This window comes from Rhinatrema bivittatum, chromosome 9 (assembly GCF_901001135.1).
Source record: "Rhinatrema bivittatum chromosome 9, aRhiBiv1.1, whole genome shotgun sequence".
NCBI lineage: Eukaryota > Metazoa > Chordata > Amphibia > Gymnophiona > Rhinatrematidae > Rhinatrema > Rhinatrema bivittatum.
Genome location: NC_042623.1, coordinates 148,175,749 through 148,201,717, shown reverse-complemented (window position 1 = coordinate 148,201,717; position 25,969 = coordinate 148,175,749). Strand labels below are relative to the sequence as shown.

At 46.3% G+C, this 25,969-nt stretch overlaps 1 protein-coding gene across 3 annotated transcripts in view; it reads left to right on the top strand.

Moving 5' to 3' along the window:
• Positions 1–17,323: 17,323 nt before the first annotated feature.
• EPHA4 (EPH receptor A4) overlaps positions 17,324–25,969 on the top strand; it is a 241,040-nt gene continuing 232,394 nt past the window's right edge. For 2 of the 3 annotated variants that reach the window (XM_029615382.1, XM_029615384.1), the window contains exons 1-3: positions 17,324–17,520; positions 19,731–19,798; positions 24,745–25,408. In XM_029615382.1, the coding sequence (XP_029471242.1) occupies positions 17,430–17,520; positions 19,731–19,798; positions 24,745–25,408 (823 nt within the window). In that variant the 5' untranslated portion in view covers positions 17,324–17,429. Of the gene's footprint in view, positions 17,521–18,872; positions 19,060–19,730; positions 19,799–24,744; positions 25,409–25,969 lie in introns of those variants that run through there. The other variant, XM_029615383.1, reaches the window with a different exon arrangement.

The following is a 25,969-nucleotide window of genomic DNA, read 5'->3' as shown; positions in this document are numbered from 1 at the left end:
TTCCACTACTGCTGCTGCCGTTCCCGCCCGGACTTGAATGTGCTGACTAGAATGTGCAGCAGCATTAGTGGAAGAATTATCTGCATCTCGCTAGGGTGAAAGGAAGAGGAGAGAAGAAGCCAGGCCAGTGGGAGACCAGGAAGCCCGTGACACACCAGTTGATAATCACTGGATTAGATTATTATAAAGCCCCAATGTGTAAGTGGCTACATCATGGTTGTATCAGGTGATTGTAAAGCCTTTAGTGCACAGGGTGTGTAGATTGCTAAACATGTCCAGGCTGAGAAATGAAATTACGGACCTGCTATTGGAAATTTGGAAGCTATCAATAACATCATCTATGGTACCTGAAGACTGGAAGATTGTCAATGAAATGTCAAGTTTTAGAAGGGATCAAGGGGTGATCCAGGAAATTACAGACCAGTGAGTCTGACGAGTGAGCCAGGCAAAATGGTAGAAACTATCATAAAGAATAAAACTGCTGAACATATAGATAAGCATAGTTTAATGGGACAAAGTCAACATGGATTTAGCCAAGAGAAGGCTTGCCTCACAAATTTGCTACATTTTTTTGAAGGCATAAACACATGGATAAAATTGAGCCTGCCCACTTCAGAACAGTATTGCAAGCACTTATCTTTTCCAGCACTGACTACTGCAACGCACTCTTACTAGGACTCCCAAGCACATCGATAAGACCACTCCAGATACTTCAAAATACTGCAGCCAGAATACTAACGGGAAAAAAGAGGAGGGACCATATAACCGAAACTAGCAGACTTACATTGGTTACCTATCGAATACAGGATAAAATACAAAGCCTTATGCACCATACACAAACTAATATATGATAAAGAAGCAGACTGGCTAAACACAGCCTTACGAGTACACGTTCCACAAAGAAACCTCCGCTCAGCAAACAAAACACTACTAACAATCCCTTCAGTAAAGTCAGCAAAATTAACCCAAGTGAGAGAAAGGGCTTTATCATCGGCTGGGCCCATACTATGGAACACGATGCCCCCCGAACTCAGATTACAGAATAATCTCAAAACTTTTAAGAAAAATCTAAAAACATGGCTCTTTAAAAAAGCCTTCACTAAAGAGTGTGGAGGGTAGAGAATGAAAGTACAGGGTAATGCAGATGAGAATGAATTTATTCAATCCTACATTTAAGAAGTAATATTTCAAAGCGATAGTAACTCAATAATACACCTGGACTTGACCAACATTACTCAAATAATGATTTTATTTATGAAATTGTAACCAAACTTTATTGGCACCTGTTAGAATGTACGATATCCTACATTTACTTACCTTAGTCTATGTGCCTATTTGTAAACCGTTGCGATGGTATACAACTTAGTGACGGTATAGAAGTTTTTAAATAAATAAATAAATATCTAGATTTCCAAAAATCATTTGACAACGTCCCTCATGAGAGACTTCTTAGGAAATTAGAAAGTCATGGGATAGGTGGCATTATTGTGGATTGCCAACTGGTTAAAAGATAGAAAACAGAGAGTAGGGCTAAATGGTATATTTTCTCGATGGAAAAAGGTGAATAGTGAAGTGCCCCAGGGATCTGTTCTGGGATTGATGCTTTTTTTTTTTTTTATATAACTTTTTATTGGGTTTTCAAACTTAACAGTCATTATTTTGAGTACATAAAGAATGCACTTCAAGTGACATCACGCAGAGGTTTTCATAGACAGGTAAGGCATAACCATATGCAAAAACAGTAACACCTAATAAATAACACATAACAACCAACATATAACAACGTAATATATTTATAAATTACTTGGAAAGGAGAACAACAAGTGAGGTGATCAAATTTGCCGATGACACAAAATTATTCAGAGTTGTCAAATCACAAGAGAATTGTAAGAAATTGCAAGAGGGCATTGCAAAACTGGGAGACTTGGCATGCAAATGGCAAATGAAATTTAATGTAGACAAAGTGATGCACTTAGGGAAGAGAAACCCAAATTATAGCTACAAATGCAAGGTTCCACAATAGGAGTCACCGCTCAGGAAAAGGATCTAGGTGTCATCATTGAAAATACATTGAAATCTTCTGCTCAGTGTGCAGCAGCAGCCAAGAAAGCAAATAGAATGCTAGGGATTATCAGGAAAAGAATGGATAATAAAACAGAGAAAAGCATAATGCCTCTGTATCACTCCATGGTGCGACCTCATGTTGAGTACTGTGTGCAGTTCTGGTCACCACATCTCAAAAAAGATATAGCAGAATTAGAAAAGGTAAAGAGAAGGGCGACCAAGATGATAAAGGGGATGGAACAATTCCCCTATGAAGAAATGCTAAAGAGATTAGGACTCTTCAGCTTGGAGAAGAGACGTCTGAGAGGAGATATGATAGAGGTCTATAAAATAATGAGTGAAATGGAACAAGTAAACGTTAATCACTTGTTACTGTTTTGAAAAGTACAAAGACCAGGGGACACACAATGAAGTTACTGGGTAATACATTTAAAACTAATAAGAGAAAATATTTTTTTACTTAGTGGTAGATTTTAAAAGAAGCGCACGGGCATACATGTGTGAGCGCTACCCGGTGCGCACACATGGACGCCCGATTTTATAACATGCTCGTGCTGGTGCACGCATGTTATAAAATCGGGGGTCGGTGCACACAAGGGGGTGCACAATTGTGCACCTTGCGTGCGCCGACGCCCACGGCCTTCACATGTTCCCTTCCCCCTACTCTGCCCTTCTCACCCCTTCCCCTAACCTTCCCACCCCCTAGCCCTATTCTAACCCCCCCGACCTCTATCTTACCTTTTGCATTCGCCGGCAGCCTGCTGGCATGCAATCCTCCAATACAGTGGCAAATGGCTGCTGTGCCGGAGGTCTCTGGCACTGCCCTGTCCCTGGACCACCCCTTTTTTGAAGCCCCAGGACTTAGACGCGTCCCGGGGCTTTATGTGCGTCGAAAGGCCTTTATAAAATAGGCCTGGCGTGTGTAACCCTGTCTACAAGCGTAAATACACTGGATTTACGTATGTAGAGCTTTGAAAATCCAGCCCTTAATGTATAATTAAGCTCTCAAATTTGTTGCCAGAGGACATGGTGAAAGCTATCATTATAGCAGCATTTAAAAAAGGTTTGGACACGTTCCTGGATGAAAAGTCCATTAGCAGTTATTAAGGAAGAGTTGCAGAAATCCACTGCTTATTCTTGGGATAAGCAGCTTGGAATCTATCTACCCTTTGGGATCCTGCAGGTACTTGTGACCTGGTTACTGGGCTTGATGGATCCTTGGTCTGACCCAGTATCAAGCCTTATGTTCTTATAAGTGTTTAATTTACAAATGTGAAAAAGTCAGACAAAAAGAAGGACTGACTAGCATATATATATATATATATATATATATAACATTTCCCATTCTAAATGTTTTAGTTTACAGTATATAGAAAAGGTCAGTTTGATTTCATAGCTGACATCCTAAGAACATAAGATATGCCATAAAGGGTCAAAGCAAGGGTTCATCAAGCCAAGTATCCTATTTCCAACAGTGGCCAATCCTGGAAGGTGGGAGCTGGGAAGGTGGGAGCTGGCCATGGGTTACAGCAGGATTGCACAAATTATTTACTGAATGATTCTTTTTTATCTAAATATATTCACCAAACAGCCAAGCCAGAGCACTGATGGACAGGATTCTCCTTGTTCATGTGATGGGATACTGAGCAGGCAGAGATTGCAAGACTTTAGAATTACTGGTTTTAATATTGCTTTAATGATGTGTTAACTTCCTTTCTCCAAGTAAAACACAAAAGGCCGGATTTTAAAAGGGTTACATGCTTAAGTTAAGCGCGCAACCCTTAAACCCCCACCCCCCATGAGTGCGAGCCTATTTTGCATAGGCGCGGTGGCGCGTACAAGCCCCGGGACGCGCGTAAGTCCCGGGGCTTGTACGCGACGTTCAGGGCGTTCCAGGGGGGGCGTTCAGGGGGGTGTGGTGCCGGCCTGGGGGTGTTCCGGGGGACGTGACCGAGGCCTCCGAACCAGCCCCTGGGTCCGGAGGCCTCGGTCACGCCCGCGCCGATGGCCCGCGGCAGCGGGCCATCGGCGCGGGCGAATTACACCTGCTTCAAGCAGGCGTAACTTGTGCGATAAAGGTAGGGGGGGTTTAGATAGGGCCGGGGGGGTGGGTTAGGGAGGGCAAGGTGGGGGGGGGGTGGAGGGAACGGGCAGCGCGCGCAGAGCTCGGCGCGCGCAAGTTGCACAAATGTGCACCCCCTTGCGTGCGCCGACCCCGGATTTAATAAGATACGCTCGGCTACACGTGTATCTTTTTAAAATCCGGCGTACTTTTGTTCGCGCCTGTTGCTCGAACAAAAGTACACGTGAGAGCTGTTTTTTAAAATGTACTCCAAAGTGCAAGAATGAATGACTTTTATTTGGCTGCCATTTGTATTTTCCATCAAATTTTATTTTCTATTGTTCTCCTAAAAGGTGACAGACTAATGCACTGAAACAGGAAGTCCTCTATTCCTCTGTTTATGCTTACCACGTGGCTCTACCCCACCACCGAACAGGTACAACATGGGCAGCAGCAGTGTCATCTTCCCTCACACACTGTCCCACCACCGAACAGGTACAACATGGGCAGCAGCAGTGACATCTTCCCTCACACACTGTCCCACCACCGAACAGGTACAACATGGGCAGCAGCAGTGACATCTTCCCTCACACATTGCCCCATCACAGAATGGGTACAACATGGGCAGCAGCAATGTCATCTTCCCTCACACACTGCCCCACCACAGAACGGGTACAACATGGGCGGCAGCAGTGTCATCTTCCCTCACACACTGTCCCACCACCGAACAGGTACAACATGGGCAGCAGCAGTGACATCTTCCCTAACACATTGCCCCATCACAGAATGGGTACAACATAGGCAGCAGCAATGTCATCTTCCCTCACACACTGCCCCACCACAGAACGGGTACAACATTGGCGGCAGCAGCAGCAGTGTCATCTTCCCTCACACACTGCCCCACCACAGAATGGGTACAACAAGGGCAGCAACAGTGTCATCTTCCCTCACACACTGCCTCAACACAGAACGGGTACAACATGGGCAGCAGCAGTGTCAGCTTCCCTCACACACTGCCCCACCACAGAATGGGTACAACATGGCCAGCAGCAGCAGTGTCAGCTTCCCTCACACACTGCCCCACCACAGAATGGGTACAACATGGGCAGCAGCAGTGTCATCTTCCCTCACACACTGCCCCACCACAGAATGGGTACAACATGGGCAGCAGCAGCAGCAGTGTCATCTTGCCTCACGCTGCCCTATCGCAGGACATCGGTGCATTCTGGAAAGGTTATTATGATAGTTTAGAATTATATTTTTCTATTGCTCTCCTACAATTATTCTTTATTTTCCTCTTTGAATACTTCCATCTTTGGTACTCAACTATCCAGATGGCATTCTCTCTGTGGCTCCTTCAAAAGGCACCTTCAGTGATGCTTTTTAGTTAGCAGGGGCTGACACAGCAGCAGCATAAGTTCTCCCCCTGCCTCCCTCCCCCGGCTTGAGTGCACCACTTCTACAAAATGCCCAGGTACCATCATCCCCTCCAGACAGGCAATCACATCCTTTACCCCCCCCAGGCAGGGCTTGATTTGAGGCAAACGATGCCCTGGGTGAAAAGCGCCTCTCCCCCAACTAATGGCGCCTCTCCCCTTGGGCCTCTCTTTGGCTGCAGTGGGATGATGTCTGCCGTGGCCACCAGACCTCTCTCCGGCTGCGGCGGGATGGGATTCACTGTGGCTATGCTGCCATGGGATGGGTGATGCTGACGATGCCCAGGGCACCCACCCAGCTCATGGCGACCCAGGCAACCACTCAGCTCACCCACCGCAAAATCTGGCCCTGCTCCCAGCACCAGCCCGTTCCCCTATCATTTTAGCCCCTAATAGACCCAAACTGAACAACATGAGTGCTGTCATTCATGTCACTGTACACCTGGGACCCTGCAGTCCTTATCTGCAGGCTCAGTAAGCCCAGCAAGAAGAACTACTGCTTTGAGGATGGTGCTTATTAGTATTCCAGAGAAGAATCTCCCAATAATTGCATTTGCTGTAATTTGTAACAGTTATTAAATTCTGTTTTCATCGTTATCTTAATCCTGGCTGTTTAAGGCTCCTGAGCTCCAATATTCTTCCTTAAACATTGCTTTGAGTACATCTGTGACACATAGTTCTCATCATGGAGCCAAGCCTCAGAGGGCCATATTAAAATACCAGTGTTTGGTAATCTGATCATGTGAAATGTATTCCCATTACCTTCTGCCGTGCTTTAAAAATTCTGCCAGGTGCAAGAAGCACGTTGGGGGACCCTGAAAATCCCACATATAGGCCCTGAGCCTTAGGCTTGCTATCACTGGGGTACAGAAACCAGAGACCCTAAGGAGAAACAACTCTTGCTTTAGGAGAAATTGCTGCTGTCAGGACCAAATGAAACTGTGAGAAGAGAGAAAGCTAAGCAGCACTACACTGGTTTCTTTTGGGGGGGGAAAAAATGCTTCTTTGAGTATTTGAATACTAAGAAAAAAAATAGGAAAACACGTGGAATTATATTTTTGGGAGGTAAAAAGAAATGAGGGAAACAGAAAACACATTTCCAAAATCCATCTCCATCTGTGGTAGTTACTCAATTACTCAATCAGCCCGACAGCAAGCAAACAACAACAGGGATGGGAGTAAATTCTGGAATAGGTAACGACGGAAGAGCAATGGAAAATAAAGCTGCAGGAACAGACTCAGTATGACTTACTCTTCATGCTGGGGACAATTTCCCTAGAAAACAGAGAAGAGATGTTGGTTCATACAACAATAATAAAAAAAACCCCCAAAACTCAAAACAGATGAAGAACAGTGGGGGATGAACCAAATACTTAAGCATTTTCAGGACATATTCTGTCATTGGGGAATTGTAGCACATGCTACATGATGCTATGGAAGAATTGTTGCTGCAGTCTCCTAGGGAGGTCAGAATAGATACACTAGACACCACAGCCCCCCCCCCCAGAAATAAGCACAAAGAAGGGGAAATATTTACATAAAATCTTTAATAAGGTAGCCAAGAAATGCATGACCCACAGCTGCCTGAAGAAGAGGCCCCCTGGCTTTTCAACTGTGCTGAGACAAAGCCCGAAAGATTCCAGAATTGAAAAGAATGGGAGCACAATGCGAGGGTGAAACATAAGCGGAGTCTGCAGTGCTTTGATTTCTCATTGGTAAACAGACCCCGTGCCACTACCTGTGAACAACCAGGGCCAGACTTGGAAGATTGGGGAAGGCAACCCCATGAAAGAAACCACAGAAGGACTCTGACATCCACTGTTCTGTGACTGAGGAAATAAAAGGAAGACAAGTCATGCAGCCTGTAAGATTTTTTTTTTTTTTTTTTTTTTTAATGAAAGGAAAACATCAAATAAAGAATGAAAAACAAACAAAAAAATTATAAGATCCTGGAGATGTCTCTTAAGGGTCCTGCCCGGGGAGGGGCCAATAGGGGCCTTTGCCCTGGGCTCATGCTTGGGAAGGAGGGGGACCCATGCTGATGTGACTGACCAGCCCCAGAACTATAAGTATCTGTGAGTTAGGGGGCAGAGCCGCCTATGTTGATGTACTGAGGCCCCACTGTGGCTGCTTTGTCCAGGCCCTGGGCCATCCTAAGGTCTCACTAGAAGAATAAATCCTAGATTATACTCAGCTCTTAGCAGCTACAAGAAGGAATGCGTGCTATACTTGTCAGCCCATGCTATCCTGCTAAGACTATGGTAGCCCATGCTAGTTGGAAAACAAATTCCTGTGTCTCCGTCTGAACCGTGTACCAGTTTTTCAATCTACAGCATGCCTTCACGTTCTTATACTGCGTCTTGTGTGCTTAGAATAAAAATCACGGACCCAATACGCAGCAAGGGACTAGGAGGTCCTAACCAATGTTAAGTCCCTCTGCAGCATCCTGTGCGTGGCGTAGGAAGACTGACCTACTTCTGGGATATCATAAACAGAAAGCTGCATCTACTCCCAAAGTACTCACTGGAAACTGCCATCCCTTCTGCACTAACGGAGAATCAGTCCTCCCTGGCAAATTAAGAGATGTTTAATCTGTGAACGAGAAGTCTGTGTTGCTCTCTGAAAAAGAAGCTACATACAGTCTGGCCGCCCTGTGATGCCCCGGACCAGAAAGGTGCACCTTTTGTGGTTTCTTTCTTTTTGACAAGTGGGCTGTGTGTGCTCGGGGTCCTGGGGCTGGTTCCAGTGAATACCAGAAGCTGGCAAGGAAATATGTGAGCCTGCACCACTTTGTGGGGAAGCCTTGCATACGAAAGGAAATGCTTGTGTTGTCTGTTTTCCCTTCTTCTATCTAAATATAGTGCCGGGGGCCTCAGGAAGCCCGGGCATACACAGGACCTCCTACTGAGGCTGTCACTCCTCTGACAGCAGAAAGCTTTTGGAGAGATGGACGGACATGAGTAGGTGGACATGGAAAGAGAGGGAGAGAAAAAAAAAAGCATTCACCATTGAAAACTAAAAGGATAAAATAAAACTGCATCCTGTGCTCCGCTGAGCGGTGCAGACTGAGTGGTGGTTACTGCACAATTGCATGTTAAAAATGAAAGAAAATGTAAAAAAAAAACAAACAAGGAGCAGTGAAACTAGGAATTTGTTTTAGCATCAGGTTAATAATAACATAGTTGGGATATCTGAGCAGTAACAGAGAGTCCTGCTGAGGATGGCCTGATAAGAAATGTGACAAGCTGATATCTTTCAGGATGGCGCCACCTTCATCCCTTATCCACCTGAGGAAAGAGTGCATCGTCAAGGATGGCCTTACATTATTGCACCTGCACGTTTGGTTAAGGTTTCTTCTTTCTATTCTAGCCAGAGCTAGTATAGAAAAAAGAATGTTTGCACTTTGGGCTCATCTCTAAAGTCCCCCAAAGACAGCAGATGGCCTGCTTTGGGGTCAGGCTTCTGGCTGCAAAGTGGTCTTTACTTAGCAAACTTAAACCTCCGACCATTTCTCCTGCCGTTGGCCAACAGTGTGTGCAATACGAGTGGTTTCAACTTGTCCTTCAGTGGAGTGTTCAGTCACTGGCCACCACCCAGTATCCCGTCTGCATGGAGTAGCCTAGAATGTTCTTCAAAAGGACAGGAAGTTCCCTGCTTTGGGTTAAGTGCGCAGTTCCCTTTGTTCATCTGTCCATTGGCCAGGTGCCTACCTCTATGGCTTTCAGCTTAGGTAGCCCACAGCCAAATGAAAGAGCTCCTGAGAGTGGTCAGAGGGCTAGGCAAGCTGGCAACAACAACAGGCTCTAACTGTATGAGCTTTGCTATAAATGTATTCATTTTTGGTTTTCTCTATTTATTGTTTTCACTTCTTGCTTTCTAGGGTAGGGTTGAGTTGGATGGGTGAGTGGATGGGATAAGGGCAGATCTTGAATTCTATGCACAAAGTATGTTCACTGTAACCACTCTGAGATATTTTTTGATAAAGTGCTGATCAAGTTGAAATGAACAATTGCAGAAAGGGAAAAATCCATTTGAAAAATAGGGTCTGTGTAACATTAACTAAGACCCTTGGGATATATTTTTTTTAACAGCTAACACATCTCAGCTCCAAAAGACAGGGCTTTAATTATTTTTAGAACTAATAAATACCTAAAAGTATAGAATTATCAACTGGAGCCAGGTGCCATTTAATGAGTGTAAAGGATTGAATGGAATTTCATTTCAAACCTAATTTTCTTAATTGAAGGGACCTGACTTATAGCCAATGAATGCAGAAGCTTCTTAATGCCACCAGAAATCTACAATGAACGGGTGATGTTCATATTAGAAGGTGCTTATGTTTCAAACTTGGAAGATCTGGCTGCTGGCTTTACAACAAAAAATACTTTGAATTCAGTTGTGTACTCTAGTGCATGCTTATTGCAGATGATGAAAGAAAAGTACCTCCAACGCATGTGACTAATAATTTAATAATAATTTAATAATAATTCTCTGTACGAAGTTGTATAAATCGTTCTCTGTATGAAGTTGTATAACTCGTTCTCTGTATGATGTTGTTGTTTCGCTGTAAACCGGGGTGAAGGCACTAAGCTATACTTCGGTATATAAAAGAATATAAATAAATAAATAAATAATGACCAGTTTTCACCAGTAGAAGGCACAGAAGTAGGAAATATGCAGAGCTGTAAATAAACAAATGTTGTGAACTCTCCTCCCACCCCCCATAATAAAGCAGACGATCTAAGAAAAAAGCAAAGAAACAAACCCCGTCACCCGTCCTCAAAAAAGAATAGTTCTCCACTGCAAGTACTGTTCGCAGCCACTATTAAAGATTTGCCGTCTCTGCCTCTAGTCCTTCTCTGTCTGTTACTGTTTTATAATTATTGGAAAAATAATAAAAACAGAATAAAAGAAAGCTCTCGTTCTGAACTTTGCTTCCCAACTGTATATGCGGGCAGTACTGGTGGGAGCGCCGCCAGAGCTGGAATCTTGATCATTACAATGTCTTGGCGGGGGAGGGAGGAAAGAGAGGAGATGGATTTTAAAATGTATCCCTTTTCTTAAATCGCTGTATTTAGAATAAATACACAAGCTAAAGCCTCTGGAACCCAAAACAGTAACTTTCTGGGATACATTATTGGAAGATAGTCTTCAACCTTTTTTTTAACGCGATTGTTGCGATTATTGTATTTGTTTACAACACAGTAATGTAGCTCTTTCTCGCTCCTAATTTTATTATTTTTGAAAAAAAAAAAAAGATCGCATTTATATTTAAGTGGACAAAAATAGTGTGCGCAATACTTTATTGCACTTCAAATTCTAGGGCTGTGTAAATCCAGCGACGATGGCACTAAAAGCAGTGATGTACTGGAAGACAGAGTCCCTTGCTAAATGATTTTATTAAAAAAAAACCAAAACAGAATGTCCCTGCGTCCCTCACCAGGTGGAGCAGACAGCCTCTTCCTAAGCAATTGGTAGGGTAAGTCATTATAACAATAATGTTGGTGTTAGAACAAATGTAGGTATCACTCCAGAAAAACAGCTTCATAATTAGGTTGCTATTTGTTATTTTAATTACTTTAGATTTTTTTTTCCTTCGACAAGACTTAAAATTTCCAATTTTTAATAAGTAAATGTATGCTACTCTTAGTCCCCGTGCAGAACAATTAGAACCAATTACTGCAATGCAATTAGTTGGACTATTGATACATAGTAGGAATTCATTCGATGCTGTATGTACTCTTCGCTTTTTTGTAAAACACTCACTTTTCCTCGCCCGATTTATAAGCTATCTTCTCCCACCAGGTGGCGCTATTGTCTTAGGCTGAGGTCTGGCCTCCAACACTAATTAAGAAACCAACAGACTGGGGGCAGCCTCTGGTCTACCGCGTGCGACAAAGCATACATTAGTAATTTGTCACTTTCGGTACCGAAATCTTTTAGTCATATACATTTAGTCAGGAAATCTCAGGAAATTGTAACTTTACCATCGCTTAATTTGTAAAACTGCTTGTTCGTTTTCCGATCGAAAATTACTGATAGGAATTTACAGTGTGCAAGTGACTTAAAAAAAAAAAAAAGCTCCGCCCTCGAAAACAAAAATTGGTTTTCCTGTCTGGAGGGAGAAAATGCATACTACTAGGAGAGGCAGAAAAAGACCAAAATAGCCCATCCAGTCTGCCCAGCAAGGTGTACGTCAACAAAGTTATAAATCAAATGCGAGTACTTGTTTTATTTGAAATCTTAAATGTATCAGCATGATAGAAAAACTTGCAGGCTGAATTAAATATCTTGACTTTTTTTTCATTTGCCTTACACTTTTATATTGTTCTTTTTCCGCTAAACGGTTGATATTTGCTTAGTATTGTTGCACTCGCTGAAACATCTTCAAAGCTGCTTTTTCACGCCCGATTCAACTGCCTCTTCCCGGCTCCTCTCTTTACAACCTTTCTTTTTCTGCTTTGATTTCACTTTTCCTGCTTTCTGCACGTTGCCTTTACATCGAGAAAAAAAAATCGTATTTTTCTACTGGAAAGGAAAAGATTCGGCACTGACCTGTCAGCCCCGGTGGACAAGGAAAATCTGCTGCTGTCCGTATACAAACCAAAAAAAACCCCCCAAAAAACCCCACTGGCAACCACAGCCCACAGCGCTCAGCAACTCGACTTCTACTAACCCAAGCCAATCCGGCGATCTTCCCATCTGAGATGCGCAGATAACCAAAGATCGTGGCAAAGTAATTGCTCCTTCCTAGGGAAGTCAGGCGGCTCCTGCGCAGCTGGGAGGATTCAGTCACGGTTTCCTGACTGCTGCTGCCAGTGTTTAACGTAAAAGTTCGAGGATGAGCACCTATCGGACACATGGTATGATGAACTGCATTATTCGTAGCTCCTACGGGTCCGAGGTCAGGTCTAACTTTCTTAACTGTAAAGGATGACTGCTCAAAGCAGTGCACTAACTGGGAGAGGCAAGACTCACTTTTCCTTTTGCCATCCTCCCCCTCCCCCTTACATCCTTTCCAAAAAGACACACTTCTTGTTTGTTTGGTTAAATAAAGGCTGCAGTTTATTTCAACAAGATCCGAGCCCCCTAAGCATTAATACAAAGCTAAACATCCCCCCCACCCCTTTGTAACATTGTTCTTAACATGCCCCCCACCTCGTCCAGTGGTAGAGCTCTGCCTGTGTCCTCCAAATCTCTTACCACGCGTCCCAGCGTGAGTAAGTGACAGGGCCTCTGAGCATCAGCCCCCCTCTTGCTCATTGGCCAACTCATGTAGCAGCCCCCACGCTACACAAGATTCTGCCCCCCCCCCCCCCCCGCATACCTTTTAACAATACAATCAAATCACCAACATTAGGGCTCGGGTTTTCCGCCATAGAACAATAACAACATCCGTTGTCATTGTTCCCCCCCACTGCGGCCCTCTATTCTGGCAATAACCTGCTCTAATCCTTCCTGCAACGTGTTATTAAATAAATCGATACCAACGTCCGACAAATGCACCCCATCAGACCTAAATAAACCTGGAATAACTTCCCTGGACCACTCATGCTTCACCCAAAACCCCCCCTGTCTCTCCAACCACTTCCCAATTTGCTTATTCAGCTTTCGAACTCCCCTGTACCAGATTGGGGAATCTAAACACTGATACCGCACAATTATGTCTGACCACCCTAACACTGTGTGTGGCATCCCATTCATAATGTTCGCAAAATCCTTCCTGATCTTGGACACCATTTCCCTATATGACCACTTGCCAATATCATTCCCCCCCAAATGTATTAACAAAATTTGTGGTACCCCATTCTCCATAACACACTGTTGCAAGAAAGATAATAATCCGTCCCACTTCATTCCCCGCCAACTAAACCATTTGATGCTCCATTGCAGCTCTTCCAGGTAGAGATTCGATCCATATGGCCTCCTCTCCGCTCTGTGATGGGCCCAATGCACGAAAGAATGGCCCCCGACCCAGGCACATTCCTGATCCCCCCGTCGCACCCGCAATTCTGTAAGAAAACACAATGTTAATACCTCCCATCTTAAATCTCACCCACCCCTCTTATACTTTTTTTTTTTTTTTACCAACCCTGTCTCACGTAAGACAATGGCTTGTATTTTTTCCTTAGATAATCTTCTCTCAGCCGCCGATGTCGCCGCACCTATCCTAAACTAATGCGAGGTATAACACTCTGTCTTCCATCCCAAAATACTTATCACTCTTTTTAACACATGTACAAATTGATAAACCGTCAAAGGCGATCCATCCTTATGTACCAAAAAGGAACCCCCCCACTTTTGGTCACACCTCCAGGAAATTCTGGATATTTCGCACCGGACACACCCGCCTATCTCTTGCTGTCTCCAAAGTTACAAAATGACCCTTCCCCTGCTGGTCAACTTTTGAATGATGTATACAAATAGTATACAAATAGTCACACCCCTATTACCCACCCAAACGTTCTTTACCATGAGTCCTGTTCCTTCTGCATTCTTTTTAGAATTTGCCACTAGCTCCCTAACTCGCATTGCACCAAAGAATGCCAGCACAAAAGCTGTCTGAAACAGCAGTACCTCATAATCTGACCAGCACACCATTCCCAAATGCCCAACTATAACTAACAGATCCTCATATCTGATGGGAAGCCTCCTATCTGGCATACACCCCCTCTCCCTTTTCCACCCTACCAAAACCCTTTTGACCATAAAGCTCGTAGCCGGATTTCCCCAACCATTTAACTTTTGGAAAAAAGAGAACCCTGCAATGTACAAACGCACAGATGTCAACGAACATCCCCTATGTCTTGCCCACAATATGAATTGTACTAAAACCACGTCCTCCACAGGGCCTCCCTTCCATCCCCTTGTCTCCAAATACTGGGTCACTACCCTATAACCACTCAAATACGATTCCCATGTTGTCGGTGCCAGTGACTTCCTTATCAGCGTCCATGCTTCACCCGGCCCAGTTGCCACAGGTGTACCGGGAACGGATCCCCTTCCAAATTTGCTCCGGGCGCTAGCTTTCTGAATTCTTCCCACTTGAAACGAGAAAGTGCATCAGCAATTACATTGTGTTCGCCTGGCACATGTCTCGCTCTAATAGTTACATTACATTTTAAACATAGGAAAACTAACTCCCTCAACAACTCCGACACTCTCGGACATTTCGCTGACTGTCTATTAATCACTTGCACCACTCCCAAGTTATTGCACCATAATAAAACTTTCTTATTTGCTAACTTCTTTCCCCAAATGCTCAGTGCTACTACTATCGGGAATAATTCCAAGAAATTGATGTTCTTAATCAACTCTTCATCCCTCCATTCCTCTGGCCACCTCTCTGCACATCAATTACCTTGAAAGTATACTCCAAGCCCCGAATCAGAGGAGTCCTCTGATGAATCGGTTGAACTAGATGAGGAACTGGATGATACTCCCTCACTTTTTCTTTTAACTTTCCTTTTCTTACCCTTTGCCTCTTTCTCACCTGCTTCCACTGGAACATCCTTTTCTTGCCCAGATGCAGAATGCCATCCTCCCCTTCTGGAACTACCGCTGTCTTGACCTGCCATCGGTCCTGCAAACTCCCTGTCCCGCCAGGCCTCTTGACTCGAAGTTCCAGGCATCACCTCCTCTTCAGGTCCTGCAAGAAAAGATGCCCCCCTTTCCCTGCCTAAACTGCCTTCTGAAACCTCATGCCTTACTCTGCCCTCAAAACCACCCCTGCTAGGAAATTGACCCCCCTTTCTATGCCCCTCCCTCCCATACAACCCCACTGGGCCCGAACTCGGTACCATACCCCTGCATGACTCCTTACCATACCAATCTGGCCATCCTCCAAAATTTCCCATGTCACCAATATCCCTATCCTCAATAACCTGCTTCCCCTTCCCTGCTCTAAATCAAAGCCTGAACTCTCCTGAATACCTCTGGGTAACTTACTCTGTATGCCCTGCCTCCTCCCCTAGCTTTCTCACCTGCATTACAATATTGAACTAAAGGGGCTGTCCTAGATTGAAAACCTGCCCCCTGTGCCTGAACATGCCCTTGCACATTGCTGATAAATTCACTTGTCTTGGCTCTGGCCCCAATCGTGGATGCCTCTAAAAAAAACCCTTTTTCCTCCCTCTCCCTGCCTTGGCCTGAAAAGGAGCAGCACCTTTTTTTTCCTTCTGTGCTTGAAGGGATCCCGGCATTATCCCTCAAAGGGCTGCCTCCTTGTCCCTTCCTATTGCTGCCCCTCCCCCTGCTAGCAACCGCCCTCCCATCTCCATGGTTACCCTCCCCCCTTTCCTTAGGTGATACCCTGCCTGAGCAGTTAACTCATTAGCATCTGAAAGGAAACTAAAGTCCATGAGGGAGGCATTAATAGAAATCTCTGCCTCCGCCCCTACCCCCACTGCACCCGAAAAAACTTGTGGAGGATGGAATAATTCCAGGTCGGCAGACTCTGGGTCACTCTCCCCCCACCCCCGAGTCTGCCGGCATGATCACCTGCTCTGCCGTGCCAGAGGCTGAGGACAAGGCAGCGCTCCTGACCATCGGATCCAAGGTATTACCCCTGCAAACGTTGGAAACCTCGTGCGGCTCCCAACCCTCCCCCGCTGGCGAGCTGACCAGGAGACATAGCAGCAGCAGTCTTACTTAAAGGGAAGACAGGCAACGCAGGATCGGTGCAGCCTTGCTTCGGATAATTTAAAACTTTTTTTTTTGTTTGTTTAATAACCACTCACAGAAACACCACAAAAGCTGCTTGCCTGCTGCCTCAGCCGTCTCCTCGCCAACTGAGGCGCGAAAACGGTTGCCCCTTACTACTATGCTCCTACATCCAATCCCTATTCCCATTTGAATTGTCCCCGCTGCCATTGGTTCCTTACCCCCGCCACCCCTCCTTTTCCCACTCCTTCACTCCCCCACCTCCTTTTCCTCTAACCCTCTCGCTGGCTTGCAACCCGTTATTATCAGCAGCGTGAGACAAGCTCACCCGCTTTAACAAAGGTTAACTTTTGCGGGGACCGCGCATTCATTCCTTGCGGCGGCAGCAGTGCGTGTTCTCGTTCCCTACTACGTTTAGCAGCACGGTGCATAGTCTCACCCTGCCTGCTCCTAAAACCTATGCTCCGTCTTTTATCATATTTACAACGCTGCAAGCCATTCCGGCCAATTTAAGAACTCAGAGGTCCTTCCCGCACATCACTGACGCATTTTCTTTCACTTGTCTCTAGCAGGGAAGTTACCTGATCTCCCCAGTCCTTCCTGCTGTGGGAAGAGGTGTTTTGTTCCCTTATTCTGTGTCTGGAGGACTCTGTCTATGCTTTTCTCAGCTAGCCGGAGGGTGTATGTCGCCTCCCTAATCAGGGCTGGATACGCTAAGCTTTTATCTCAGAGACACAACATGGGGAAAATCTCTTGACCCTTGGAGCTACAGCAGTTCGTGCACTCTTCGTTGCTACTGCTGGGCTGGCACGGTGGAACATGCATGCTCTCCGCGCCCACGTAAGAAAGAATGCACAGGTTACCTTACCCGGTTTACCCGGAGAGAGCGAGACCGAGCACCTCAGGCCCCGCCTCCTAGCCCCGCCCCTTCCAAGGCACCGTGTCCCAGAAACACTGACAAGGGGAGGAGGAGGTGGGGACGGGCCGGCTCCTCCCCTGCTCCCTGATTGGCGCAGGCCTACGTGCCGGGGACCCGGCCCCGCCTCCTGGCGATGCCCCTACAGCCGCCCTGTAAACTCCAGCAGTTATTCCACTGGGATAGAGGGAGCCGGAGCTGTGCGTGCGCCGCCGAGTGCCTGCAACCCCTCACTCACTCACTAATTCACTCACTCGCTCACGGACGGCAAGAAGCGGCCCCGGGCACCATGGCCAGCGTCCTTCACCTCTGCAGCTTCTCCCTTCTCCTGGGCATCTGCGATGCAGTCACCGGCTCCCGGGTATACCCGGCCAGTGAAGGTAAGGGTGCAGCCGGCTATAGGCAGGGGGGCCCTTGCACTGTGCTTGTCAGAGGGCACTTTGGATGACGGGGTTTCGCCCCCCCAACCCCCATAAACACACGCACACTCTTTCTCTTTTTTTTGTTCTTTTTGTTGTTGTTGGGTTGTTTTTTTTTTAAATTATGATTATTATTTTTTAACCGGATGGTTGGCAAGAGCTGACGTTGGACATCGCTTGCTCTGCTCCGAGCTGCTGCTCTCATCAAGTTTTGCACGAGGGACAGAGTTCAGCTGGGATCCATGGGGCAGGACAGGACTCCAGTCCGGAATCCGGTCCGTTTGGACTATATTTGGAGATAAAAGCACTGGGTTCGAATTCGCCACCCCCTCCCCCTTTTTTTTTGCTCTTCTATTTTTTTTTTTTTTTGTTGATCGGTGTTTTTGGAGGAAAGGGCTGCTCCGACCATTCTCCCGGCTGGATATAGTTGAAAACCTGAGGTCATTATCAGATAAAAGCGGATTTCCTTCCTTCTGCCTATTTTCTTTCCATTGATGGAAGCAGCAGCAGCAGCAGTACCAAATCTAGATTCGGCAAAAGTCAAATTGAGCTTGCTTCTGGTGGTTTTTTTTTTTTCTTAATAATTGTGCTGAAACATTCTTATGAGCGAATTTCCTTTGAAACATCATCGTTATTCCCTGTTAATAAATAGCTGCCGCCCTTCATAATAAAGGTGAACGTGATACCCTGGTGTGGGGGGGCAGAGTCCGTGCATCCGATCGGCTTCTGCTCCTTTTCAGGACCTGTCTGTAGAGAGCATCCTGCCGCTCGCTCCCTCCCTCCCTCTTCCCCGGGCTGTGGGATTATTTTAGCCTGCTCGATCTGTCCTGCCCGCTCCCAGAACTGCCTTCAAGGTGACAGAGAAAGCGGAGGATGGGGGGAGCCGAGATTTCTTGTCCCGGGCAGTGAACTTCATCTGATCGTTAAATAAAAGTGGCGGGTTTTCTGGTCTGCGCATAAAGCGGTAGGGGTTGCCGTGGAAGGTAGAAATGTGCACTTATTGACTGATACTTAAAAGTCAAGTGCTAGCCGAGTGTTTGGCGAGTGAATCCCGGGAGCCCCATAGCGGCACGCACGTCGCTGCTGCTGGCTGAGGGATGACTCCTGTACCAGGGGGGGGGTGAAAAACTTGCCTGCGATGCAAGTTGCAGGGCTGGGGTAGGACGCTTCGGTCGGCCCGAGATTGCTTCTTTTGATTCGCCTCACGTTTCCTTTCCTTTTTTTTTTCCTCTCTTCCCCCTCCCCCCCCTTTTTTTTTTGGCCTAAATTGGGTCGTATTGTTCCCTTTGTCTCCCTAATCCACTTTACATTAATCCAAAGGGATGGAGCCCACTTTTCTCTGGGGGTCGGTGACGGGGCCTCAGGAGGAAATGGGGTGCTACAGCCACGTTTTAAAATAAAAGATCAGTGGCAGGATCAATTTAATTCCACGATCTCCGTCAGGTCAGGAAACCGGAAGGCAGAGAGAAAAGAGGCAGACTTTGCTGTGAATGAATGCAGGTGAGGTCGGGGGAAGGGGGCCGAAGATGCTTCATTATTTTGTTGGCTTTTGCTAACTGGGTTTGAGAGCCGTCACCGCTCACAGTATTAATCCGGTAGAGTTGCTGTTCCACTTGATTTTACAGTTCAGCTTCCAACCATGACGGCTTTAGAGCCTTTGGCTTTGCCAAAACTCCGTGGGAAAAAAAAAAAGAGAGAGTTAACGACCGTGATTGCTGGACAAAATGCTACAGCTATAGTGATGATTGCTGCCAAGTCACTTTGTTCTCCAGTTGTGGCAGGGTGAAATCTGCTTTTGGGGTGGGGGCCATATAACTATAAAAACCCAAGCGCCCCCAATATTCTGGCCCTGCTTCCTCCTCCTTATTTTAATTTGAATTCACAAATGGAGGCTTCTGAACCCGACTTTGGAGAGAATGAAATACAATTCAGCATTCAGGCCAATAGAGCAAGGTGGAACTTGCCATGAAGAAAACGGCAGAGCAAGTCAGTAATATTTGCACAACAAAATAAATAAAATAAAAGTCCCCACTTAAGTATTTTTTTTTCAGGTGGGACCCCTTTGTTTCTTCACATCTGGAAAGCACACAGGGACAGTGCTCTTATCCAGTGCTTGTTGGTTTGTGCCTTTACCAATTGCTTGTGTTCTCTTCCATTTGTCTTCTCTGCAGTTACCCTTCTGGACTCCAGGTCGGTGCAGGGGGAGCTGGGATGGATAGCCAGTCCATTGGAAGGAGGGGTAAGTTTCTGAATTTCTGCTTGATCAATAGGGTGGAAAGGAGTGATCAGTGCGTTCCCGGAGAGCCCTAATGGCTTGGTTGTTGTTGATTGTGGAGAGGAGGTCAGGTTTCCCCCATGGCCCATGAAGAGAATAACTCTTTGTGGGGGGAGGGGAGGGGGGGGAACCCTATCCTCCCATTGGACAGCGCTGTCATGGCAGAATCAGAAACCAGAAGGGCAGGGGTTTGGAACATTATGAGACGGGTCGAGGCTTCCTCTTGGATGGCTATTAAACGCTAAAATACCAATGGGGAATGTGATCTAGGCATAAAATAGGAATATGCACCTGCAATTGGGGGTACTGAAAGAGTTAAAATTGGAGCAACTTACTGCTCTGTTTGGCTTTAAAAGGGGCAGGGGGAGGGAATCGGAGGGTCTCCAGGAAGACTTTAGATGGCATGAATAGAAAGTGGTCCAAGTTTATTCCTTTTTGCAATGGGAAACATATATCCTAAATGAATCTACAGCTTTGTGTTCCCTCCAGCCTAAATGCTGGGGCAAATCTGCTGAGCCTGCTGTAAGGAGCAGCCTATGGTAGAGGTCTTAGAGATCAAGCTATATCTATATTTGTCAGGCTATATCTCTATATATAGATATTATAAAAAATGGCCTGTGACCGACGGCCCGCAAATGCGCAGTAGAGCGCAGCTCTACTGCGCATGTGCGGGCAAGGACGTCGATCAGGAAAAAAAAAATGGCGGTGGGGCCGCAGGAGCGGGAGGAGAAGCAGCGGCGCCGCGCGCGCGCGGTGCCGCTGCTTCTCCTCCCCAGATCTGCCGGCAGATCTCGGGGGGGGGGGAGGGTGTCACTCCCGCGCCCCCCGAGATCTGCCGGCAGGAGCGGGAGGAGAAGCAGCGGCGCCGCGCGCGCGCGGTGCCGCTACTTCTCCTCCCCAGATCTGCCGGCAGATCTCGGGGGGGGGGGTGTCACTCCCGCGCCCCCCCCCCCCCGAGATCTGCCGGCAGGAGCGGGAGGAGAAGTAGCGGCACCGCGCGCGCGCGCGGTGCCGCTACTTCTCCTCCCCAGATCTGCCGGCAGATCTCGCGGGGGTCACTGCCGCGCGGCGGGAGTGACACCCCCCCCGAGATCTGCCGGCAGGAGCGGGAGGAGTCAATGGAGCCGGGTGAGGGTTGCGGGAAGTCGCGCTTACGGCGCCGGGAGGAAATGGAGGTGGGTGAAGGGAGGGACTGAGTGGGAGGGAGGGAGAGGGGGACTGAGTGAGTGGGAGGGAGAGGGGGGACTGAGTGGGAGGGAGTGAGGGAGAGGGGGGGTGAGAGACAGAGGGATGTAGCCCGTTTTAACGGGCTTTACGGCTTGTATAGATATATATGTCAGTTTAAAAAAATTAAATTATATATTTAAATAAAATGAATAGTCTGCCAAATGGTTAAAATATGTAGTGGCCCTTAAATTACCAACCTATAGTTTTATAGCATGTAAAGTGTAACCGTTTTGGAATCTGTATTAAAGCAGTATTTGCCAAGAATTTTGATGGTAAAAGATATTGCACTGCAGTACTCAATTGCCCACTCACATTACCGATATCTGTTTAATATGCTTAAAGAGTTTTACTCTGCAAAATAATTGGGGGGAAGGGTTCCATGTATAATCTCTATGCTTCGATACACACGGTCTTGTGAATTTACTTGATAACAGCCTGAGAAAAAAAACAACTGAGACAGATAAGGTAATTTCTCCAGGAAATAGGCTGTAGGCTTTTACTTTAGTAGATAGGGGACAGAAAAAGAGGCATTGTTGCCGCTCTGCCTGAACTTGGCTGCAGTGCTGGTGGTTTTGTGCTGGGAGCCTGAGCGCAATGTGCCGTCCCTTGGAGAGAGTGATTGGCAGGCTCCTGGCAGTGTGGCCAGTTCCCTTTCACTGCTGATCTCAGGCGATTGCCCGCATACGTAGTGTGGGGGGGGAGGTGCAGCTTTATCTCTGTGAGAGCCAGGCTTCCTTGTTAATCCTATGCCCTGAAAAGGTCACTCCTTCAGAAGATGGTGCCCTTCTCATTCTGTGCCAAGGGGTACCTGGGCTGAAGCTTAAAATTTATTGGCGTCTTTAGTGAGTAAACAGTGAGATTAAGGGCTTAATCTGTTGGTACACTATTAATATTTCGAGCATGTTGGATTCTGCCTTTCTTCTGTGCAAGCCTGTCTCCAGTTGAAGCCGAGACTACATACTCTTTTTCACTGTGGACGTGACTAGCTTCACTAAATCCCACATATATGTATGGCCTATTTTTAAACCAAGTAGTGGAAAATTTAAGAGCACATGAACCATGCATCACAAAACAGGGTGCATGGAAAGCATTTTTTCTAACTTGCTGTGCTGCAGAATCGTTTGGAAGCCCCGGAGAAAACCTCCTCCCGGCTTCTCTTAGGAAGCAAAGGGCCCAAGTAGAGGCTTTTGGAGGCTGTGTTGTCTTTGTAACCGTTTGTTGCAGAATAAGAAGCAGGACCCCCCTTTTTCCTAGCAGTCAGGGTTGAAAATGCAGATCGGGTTAGTCTTTAGGGTTCTAAACCCGGCCATATAGTAGTAGTGAAGTGAAGTAGCTATTAATCGATATGTACTGGACTAGAGGGAGTGCTATTATTCTTAATAGATTAATCATTCTTCCCGAAATTTCACAGCTAACAAAATAAGCTTGTTTTATTTGTAGCAAACAAGAACTTGTGTATTGGTAAACTCAAAAGAAGCTTTTGATTAGAAAAGTTAAATTTTGCTGGAAGCTTTTTCCTTGCTCACCAGCACATTTTCAGGTGCAACTTTGCAGGCTGGCATTGGTTGGGAATCAGCCAATTAATCAGTCATATTAAGTAGCTTGCTGTGTCCTGCTTATTATTATTATTATTTTTGTAAGTGAATGACATCGTCTCTGCCAACTAAATAGTTTCTTCATCTCTAGTTTATCTGCAAAAAATCCCCTAACCAATAGCTTCCTAGGGACATGCTGTACAGAGCAAGTTTTGCTGTTTAAAGATATAGAGGAAATCCCATTCGTGTTTTCTGTGCTTGGTTCTACTGCAGGGTAGACATAAGATTGGAGCCCCCATAGACAGAATGTCATGGTGGTGCCCCTCTGAAGCTGCGCTGGCACATGGCCCTAGAGCAAGCAGAGGCTGGCTTCCCTGTGGTCTAGATATTTGGTGCCTTCAAAATTTGGTGCTCTAGGCAGTAGTCTATGTTGTCCATCCCTAAATCTGGGTCTGTTCCGCTGCCCTTCTGGAACATAAGAGCAGATAAAAGCGATAGCATTTAATGAAGGCACTGCCTTGATACCCCTATAGCTTACTCTCTTGTTTTACTCCGTTTCTTTGGAAGTGATACGTGTTGCTTGATCAGTTTTGGGACTAATTCATAAACCCTTTTGAGTGTTAAGTAAAGCATGACCCTCCGTGGCTGCTGAACTCGAAAAATCCTAGATGGCTGAGCAGGTGCAGGTCCACGTGAAAGCCTCTGTGTATAAATAGCAATTACAGGAAGGGCGTTAGAAGTATGAAGAATTACACCCATAACACCAACACTTCCAGATGTTTTTCAGCAATTATCCTTGGCAAGAAACACTCCCTCTCCCCCCCCCCCCCCCTCGCAAGGGTCACCAGTGAAGGGAATGAGAGGAGTTCTGTATATTGGTGGTTACGTGAATCAATCGGGGCAAGCACAATGCTTTATCTTTAGCTTTTTATTATTATTATTCTTTTAAAGGCTACTACAGGCTTGTAGGTAAATCGGAAGCGCCAATGTTCTCTCACACCACGTTTTTGGGGACAGGGATTTCACGGTGTTGGGTGCTGAGCATGCAAAGTGATACACCAAAACCACCCGAGGCAGAGAGAGAGAGAGGAGAGAGTGAAGGAGATGATGCGTGCCAAGGAAATTCATCCCGAGAGTCCTTCTCTGGCTTTATGTACAGATGTGCGCAGAGAAATGGGTGCAGCGAGGCCCTCCACAGCAATTTCTTTTGGGGACTGTCTTCCTGACCCTGAGAAGTGACGATCATTTTGCATGCCTTTCCCTGACCCTCGGTTAATCATCAGGCATCCCTCTGAATTACTACATTTTTTTTTAAGCGGTGGTATTCTATGGGAATGATTTTGATCCATCTCTGAGGCTATTCTTTTTTCTTTGCCACGTCTCTTAGAACACAGTGGTGAGGGGGTCCAGCTCGGAACTACGAGTATATTGTGGGCCACCGTCCACCCAAGCATTGTACACTTTTCCAGACTTCAAATAAAACAGGGCTGTCTCCTGCAGTTACTAACAAGCGAGGGGAGGGGGTGCGGGGAGGCTTTGATAAAAAGCAGTCAATATGTCAAAAGAACTTTAGCAGCTATTTTTCAAGCAAAGTCCAGACAAAGGTAGATTGTTCCGTGATTAAGTTCTACTCTAGGCTTAACCGCCAGCCTTTGCTGGAGCTCTCTCTCTCTCTCTCTCTCTCTCTCTCTCCTCTCTCTGAGGACTCTTAATTTTCGGAATGAAAGATTGTTCCAGTTCTGTGCCCGTATCGAAATGCTAGCGAGCAGGGTCCACAATTTTTTACCAATGCTCTTTACCTAAACCAGGTGCAAAATAAAAGCTAGCTACAGAAGGCTACCGAAAATAGGGCGAAATCTGTATGGTGGCAGTCAGTGATTGTTGCAAAGTTGTTTTCAGGTTTTCTTGAATGGAAATCAGCCTAAGATGTTTGTGGATTGGAGCTTTTTTTTTTTTTTGAGTCATCTCTATTTTTAGCGTTTACGTATCTGGCGTTTTAGCTATTCATTACTTTCTCTTCTTGTGGGCCTCTGTTGCTGAAGACTAGCGGAAGCAGCTCTCCAGCTGACAAAAAAAAAAAAAAAAAAAGGGAAAATGGTGACTTGGAGATAAGATAGTAACACTATCTATTTTTTGTTTTTTTTGCAGTGGGAGGAGGTGAGCATCATGGATGAGAAGAACACTCCAATCCGAACCTATCAAGTCTGCAACGTGATGGAGTCCAGCCAGAACAACTGGCTGCGGACTGATTGGATTCCCCGGGAGGGAGCCCAGAGGGTGTACATTGAAATTAAATTTACGCTGAGAGACTGCAATAGCCTGCCGGGTGTGATGGGAACTTGCAAAGAGACTTTTAACCTGTACTACTATGAATCGTACAATGATAAAGAACGGCTCATCCGAGAGTCCCAGTTTGCCAAGATCGACACCATTGCCGCGGATGAGAGCTTCACCCAGGTGGACATTGGTGACCGGATCATGAAGCTGAATACAGAGGTCCGGGATGTAGGACCCTTGAGCAAGAAGGGCTTTTACCTGGCCTTCCAGGACGTAGGTGCCTGCATTGCCCTGGTATCGGTCCGCGTTTTCTACAAGAAGTGCCCCTTGACCGTTCGCAACCTGGCCCAGTTTCCGGACACCATCACAGGGGCTGACACCTCCTCCCTGGTGGAAGTCCGTGGCTCCTGTGTCAACAACTCAGAAGAGAAGGATGTGCCCAAAATGTACTGTGGGGCAGATGGCGAATGGCTGGTGCCCATTGGCAATTGCCTGTGCAACGCTGGGTACGAAGAGCGCAATGGGGAATGCCAAGGTAAGAATAACCACCTTGTACTTTTCATTAGGGCTTAGAGCACATAATTGAATCAAAGCTGAGTGCAAATGGAGGGAAGCCAGTAATTAGCAGTCCCTGTGAGACGCAGAGGGACAGAGAGGTCTAATGAGCAAGCTCCAGGTGGCAAGGCTGAGGCATGTACAATGCTGACAAAACACGTGATGCCACTGCAGCCAGCAGAAGGCAAAACAAGCCTTGGCTAACAGACGCTTAGATTACAAGTGACCTCATGCACTCTCTGAAATTTGAATGAACACAGAAAGGAAATCTAGTTGGGCAAACCTTATTTAGGGATGCAGAATGAGTTTGTTTATTGCTGCCCTCGTCCTTGGCCAGCCAGCTATTCATTGGTTTCGCAAAACACTTCGGATTGCGCTCAGTAAAATGAATTCTGCAAATACAAATAGTGGCCCCTTCCCCTCCCCCCCCCCAGTAAATTCAAAACGCTCCTTTTCGTAAAGCAAAGGGAGAGGGCAATTGCCCCCTTGAGCCCCAGCCATAAATGTAGGTAGCACAATCGGAGCCTGTACGTGTAACATC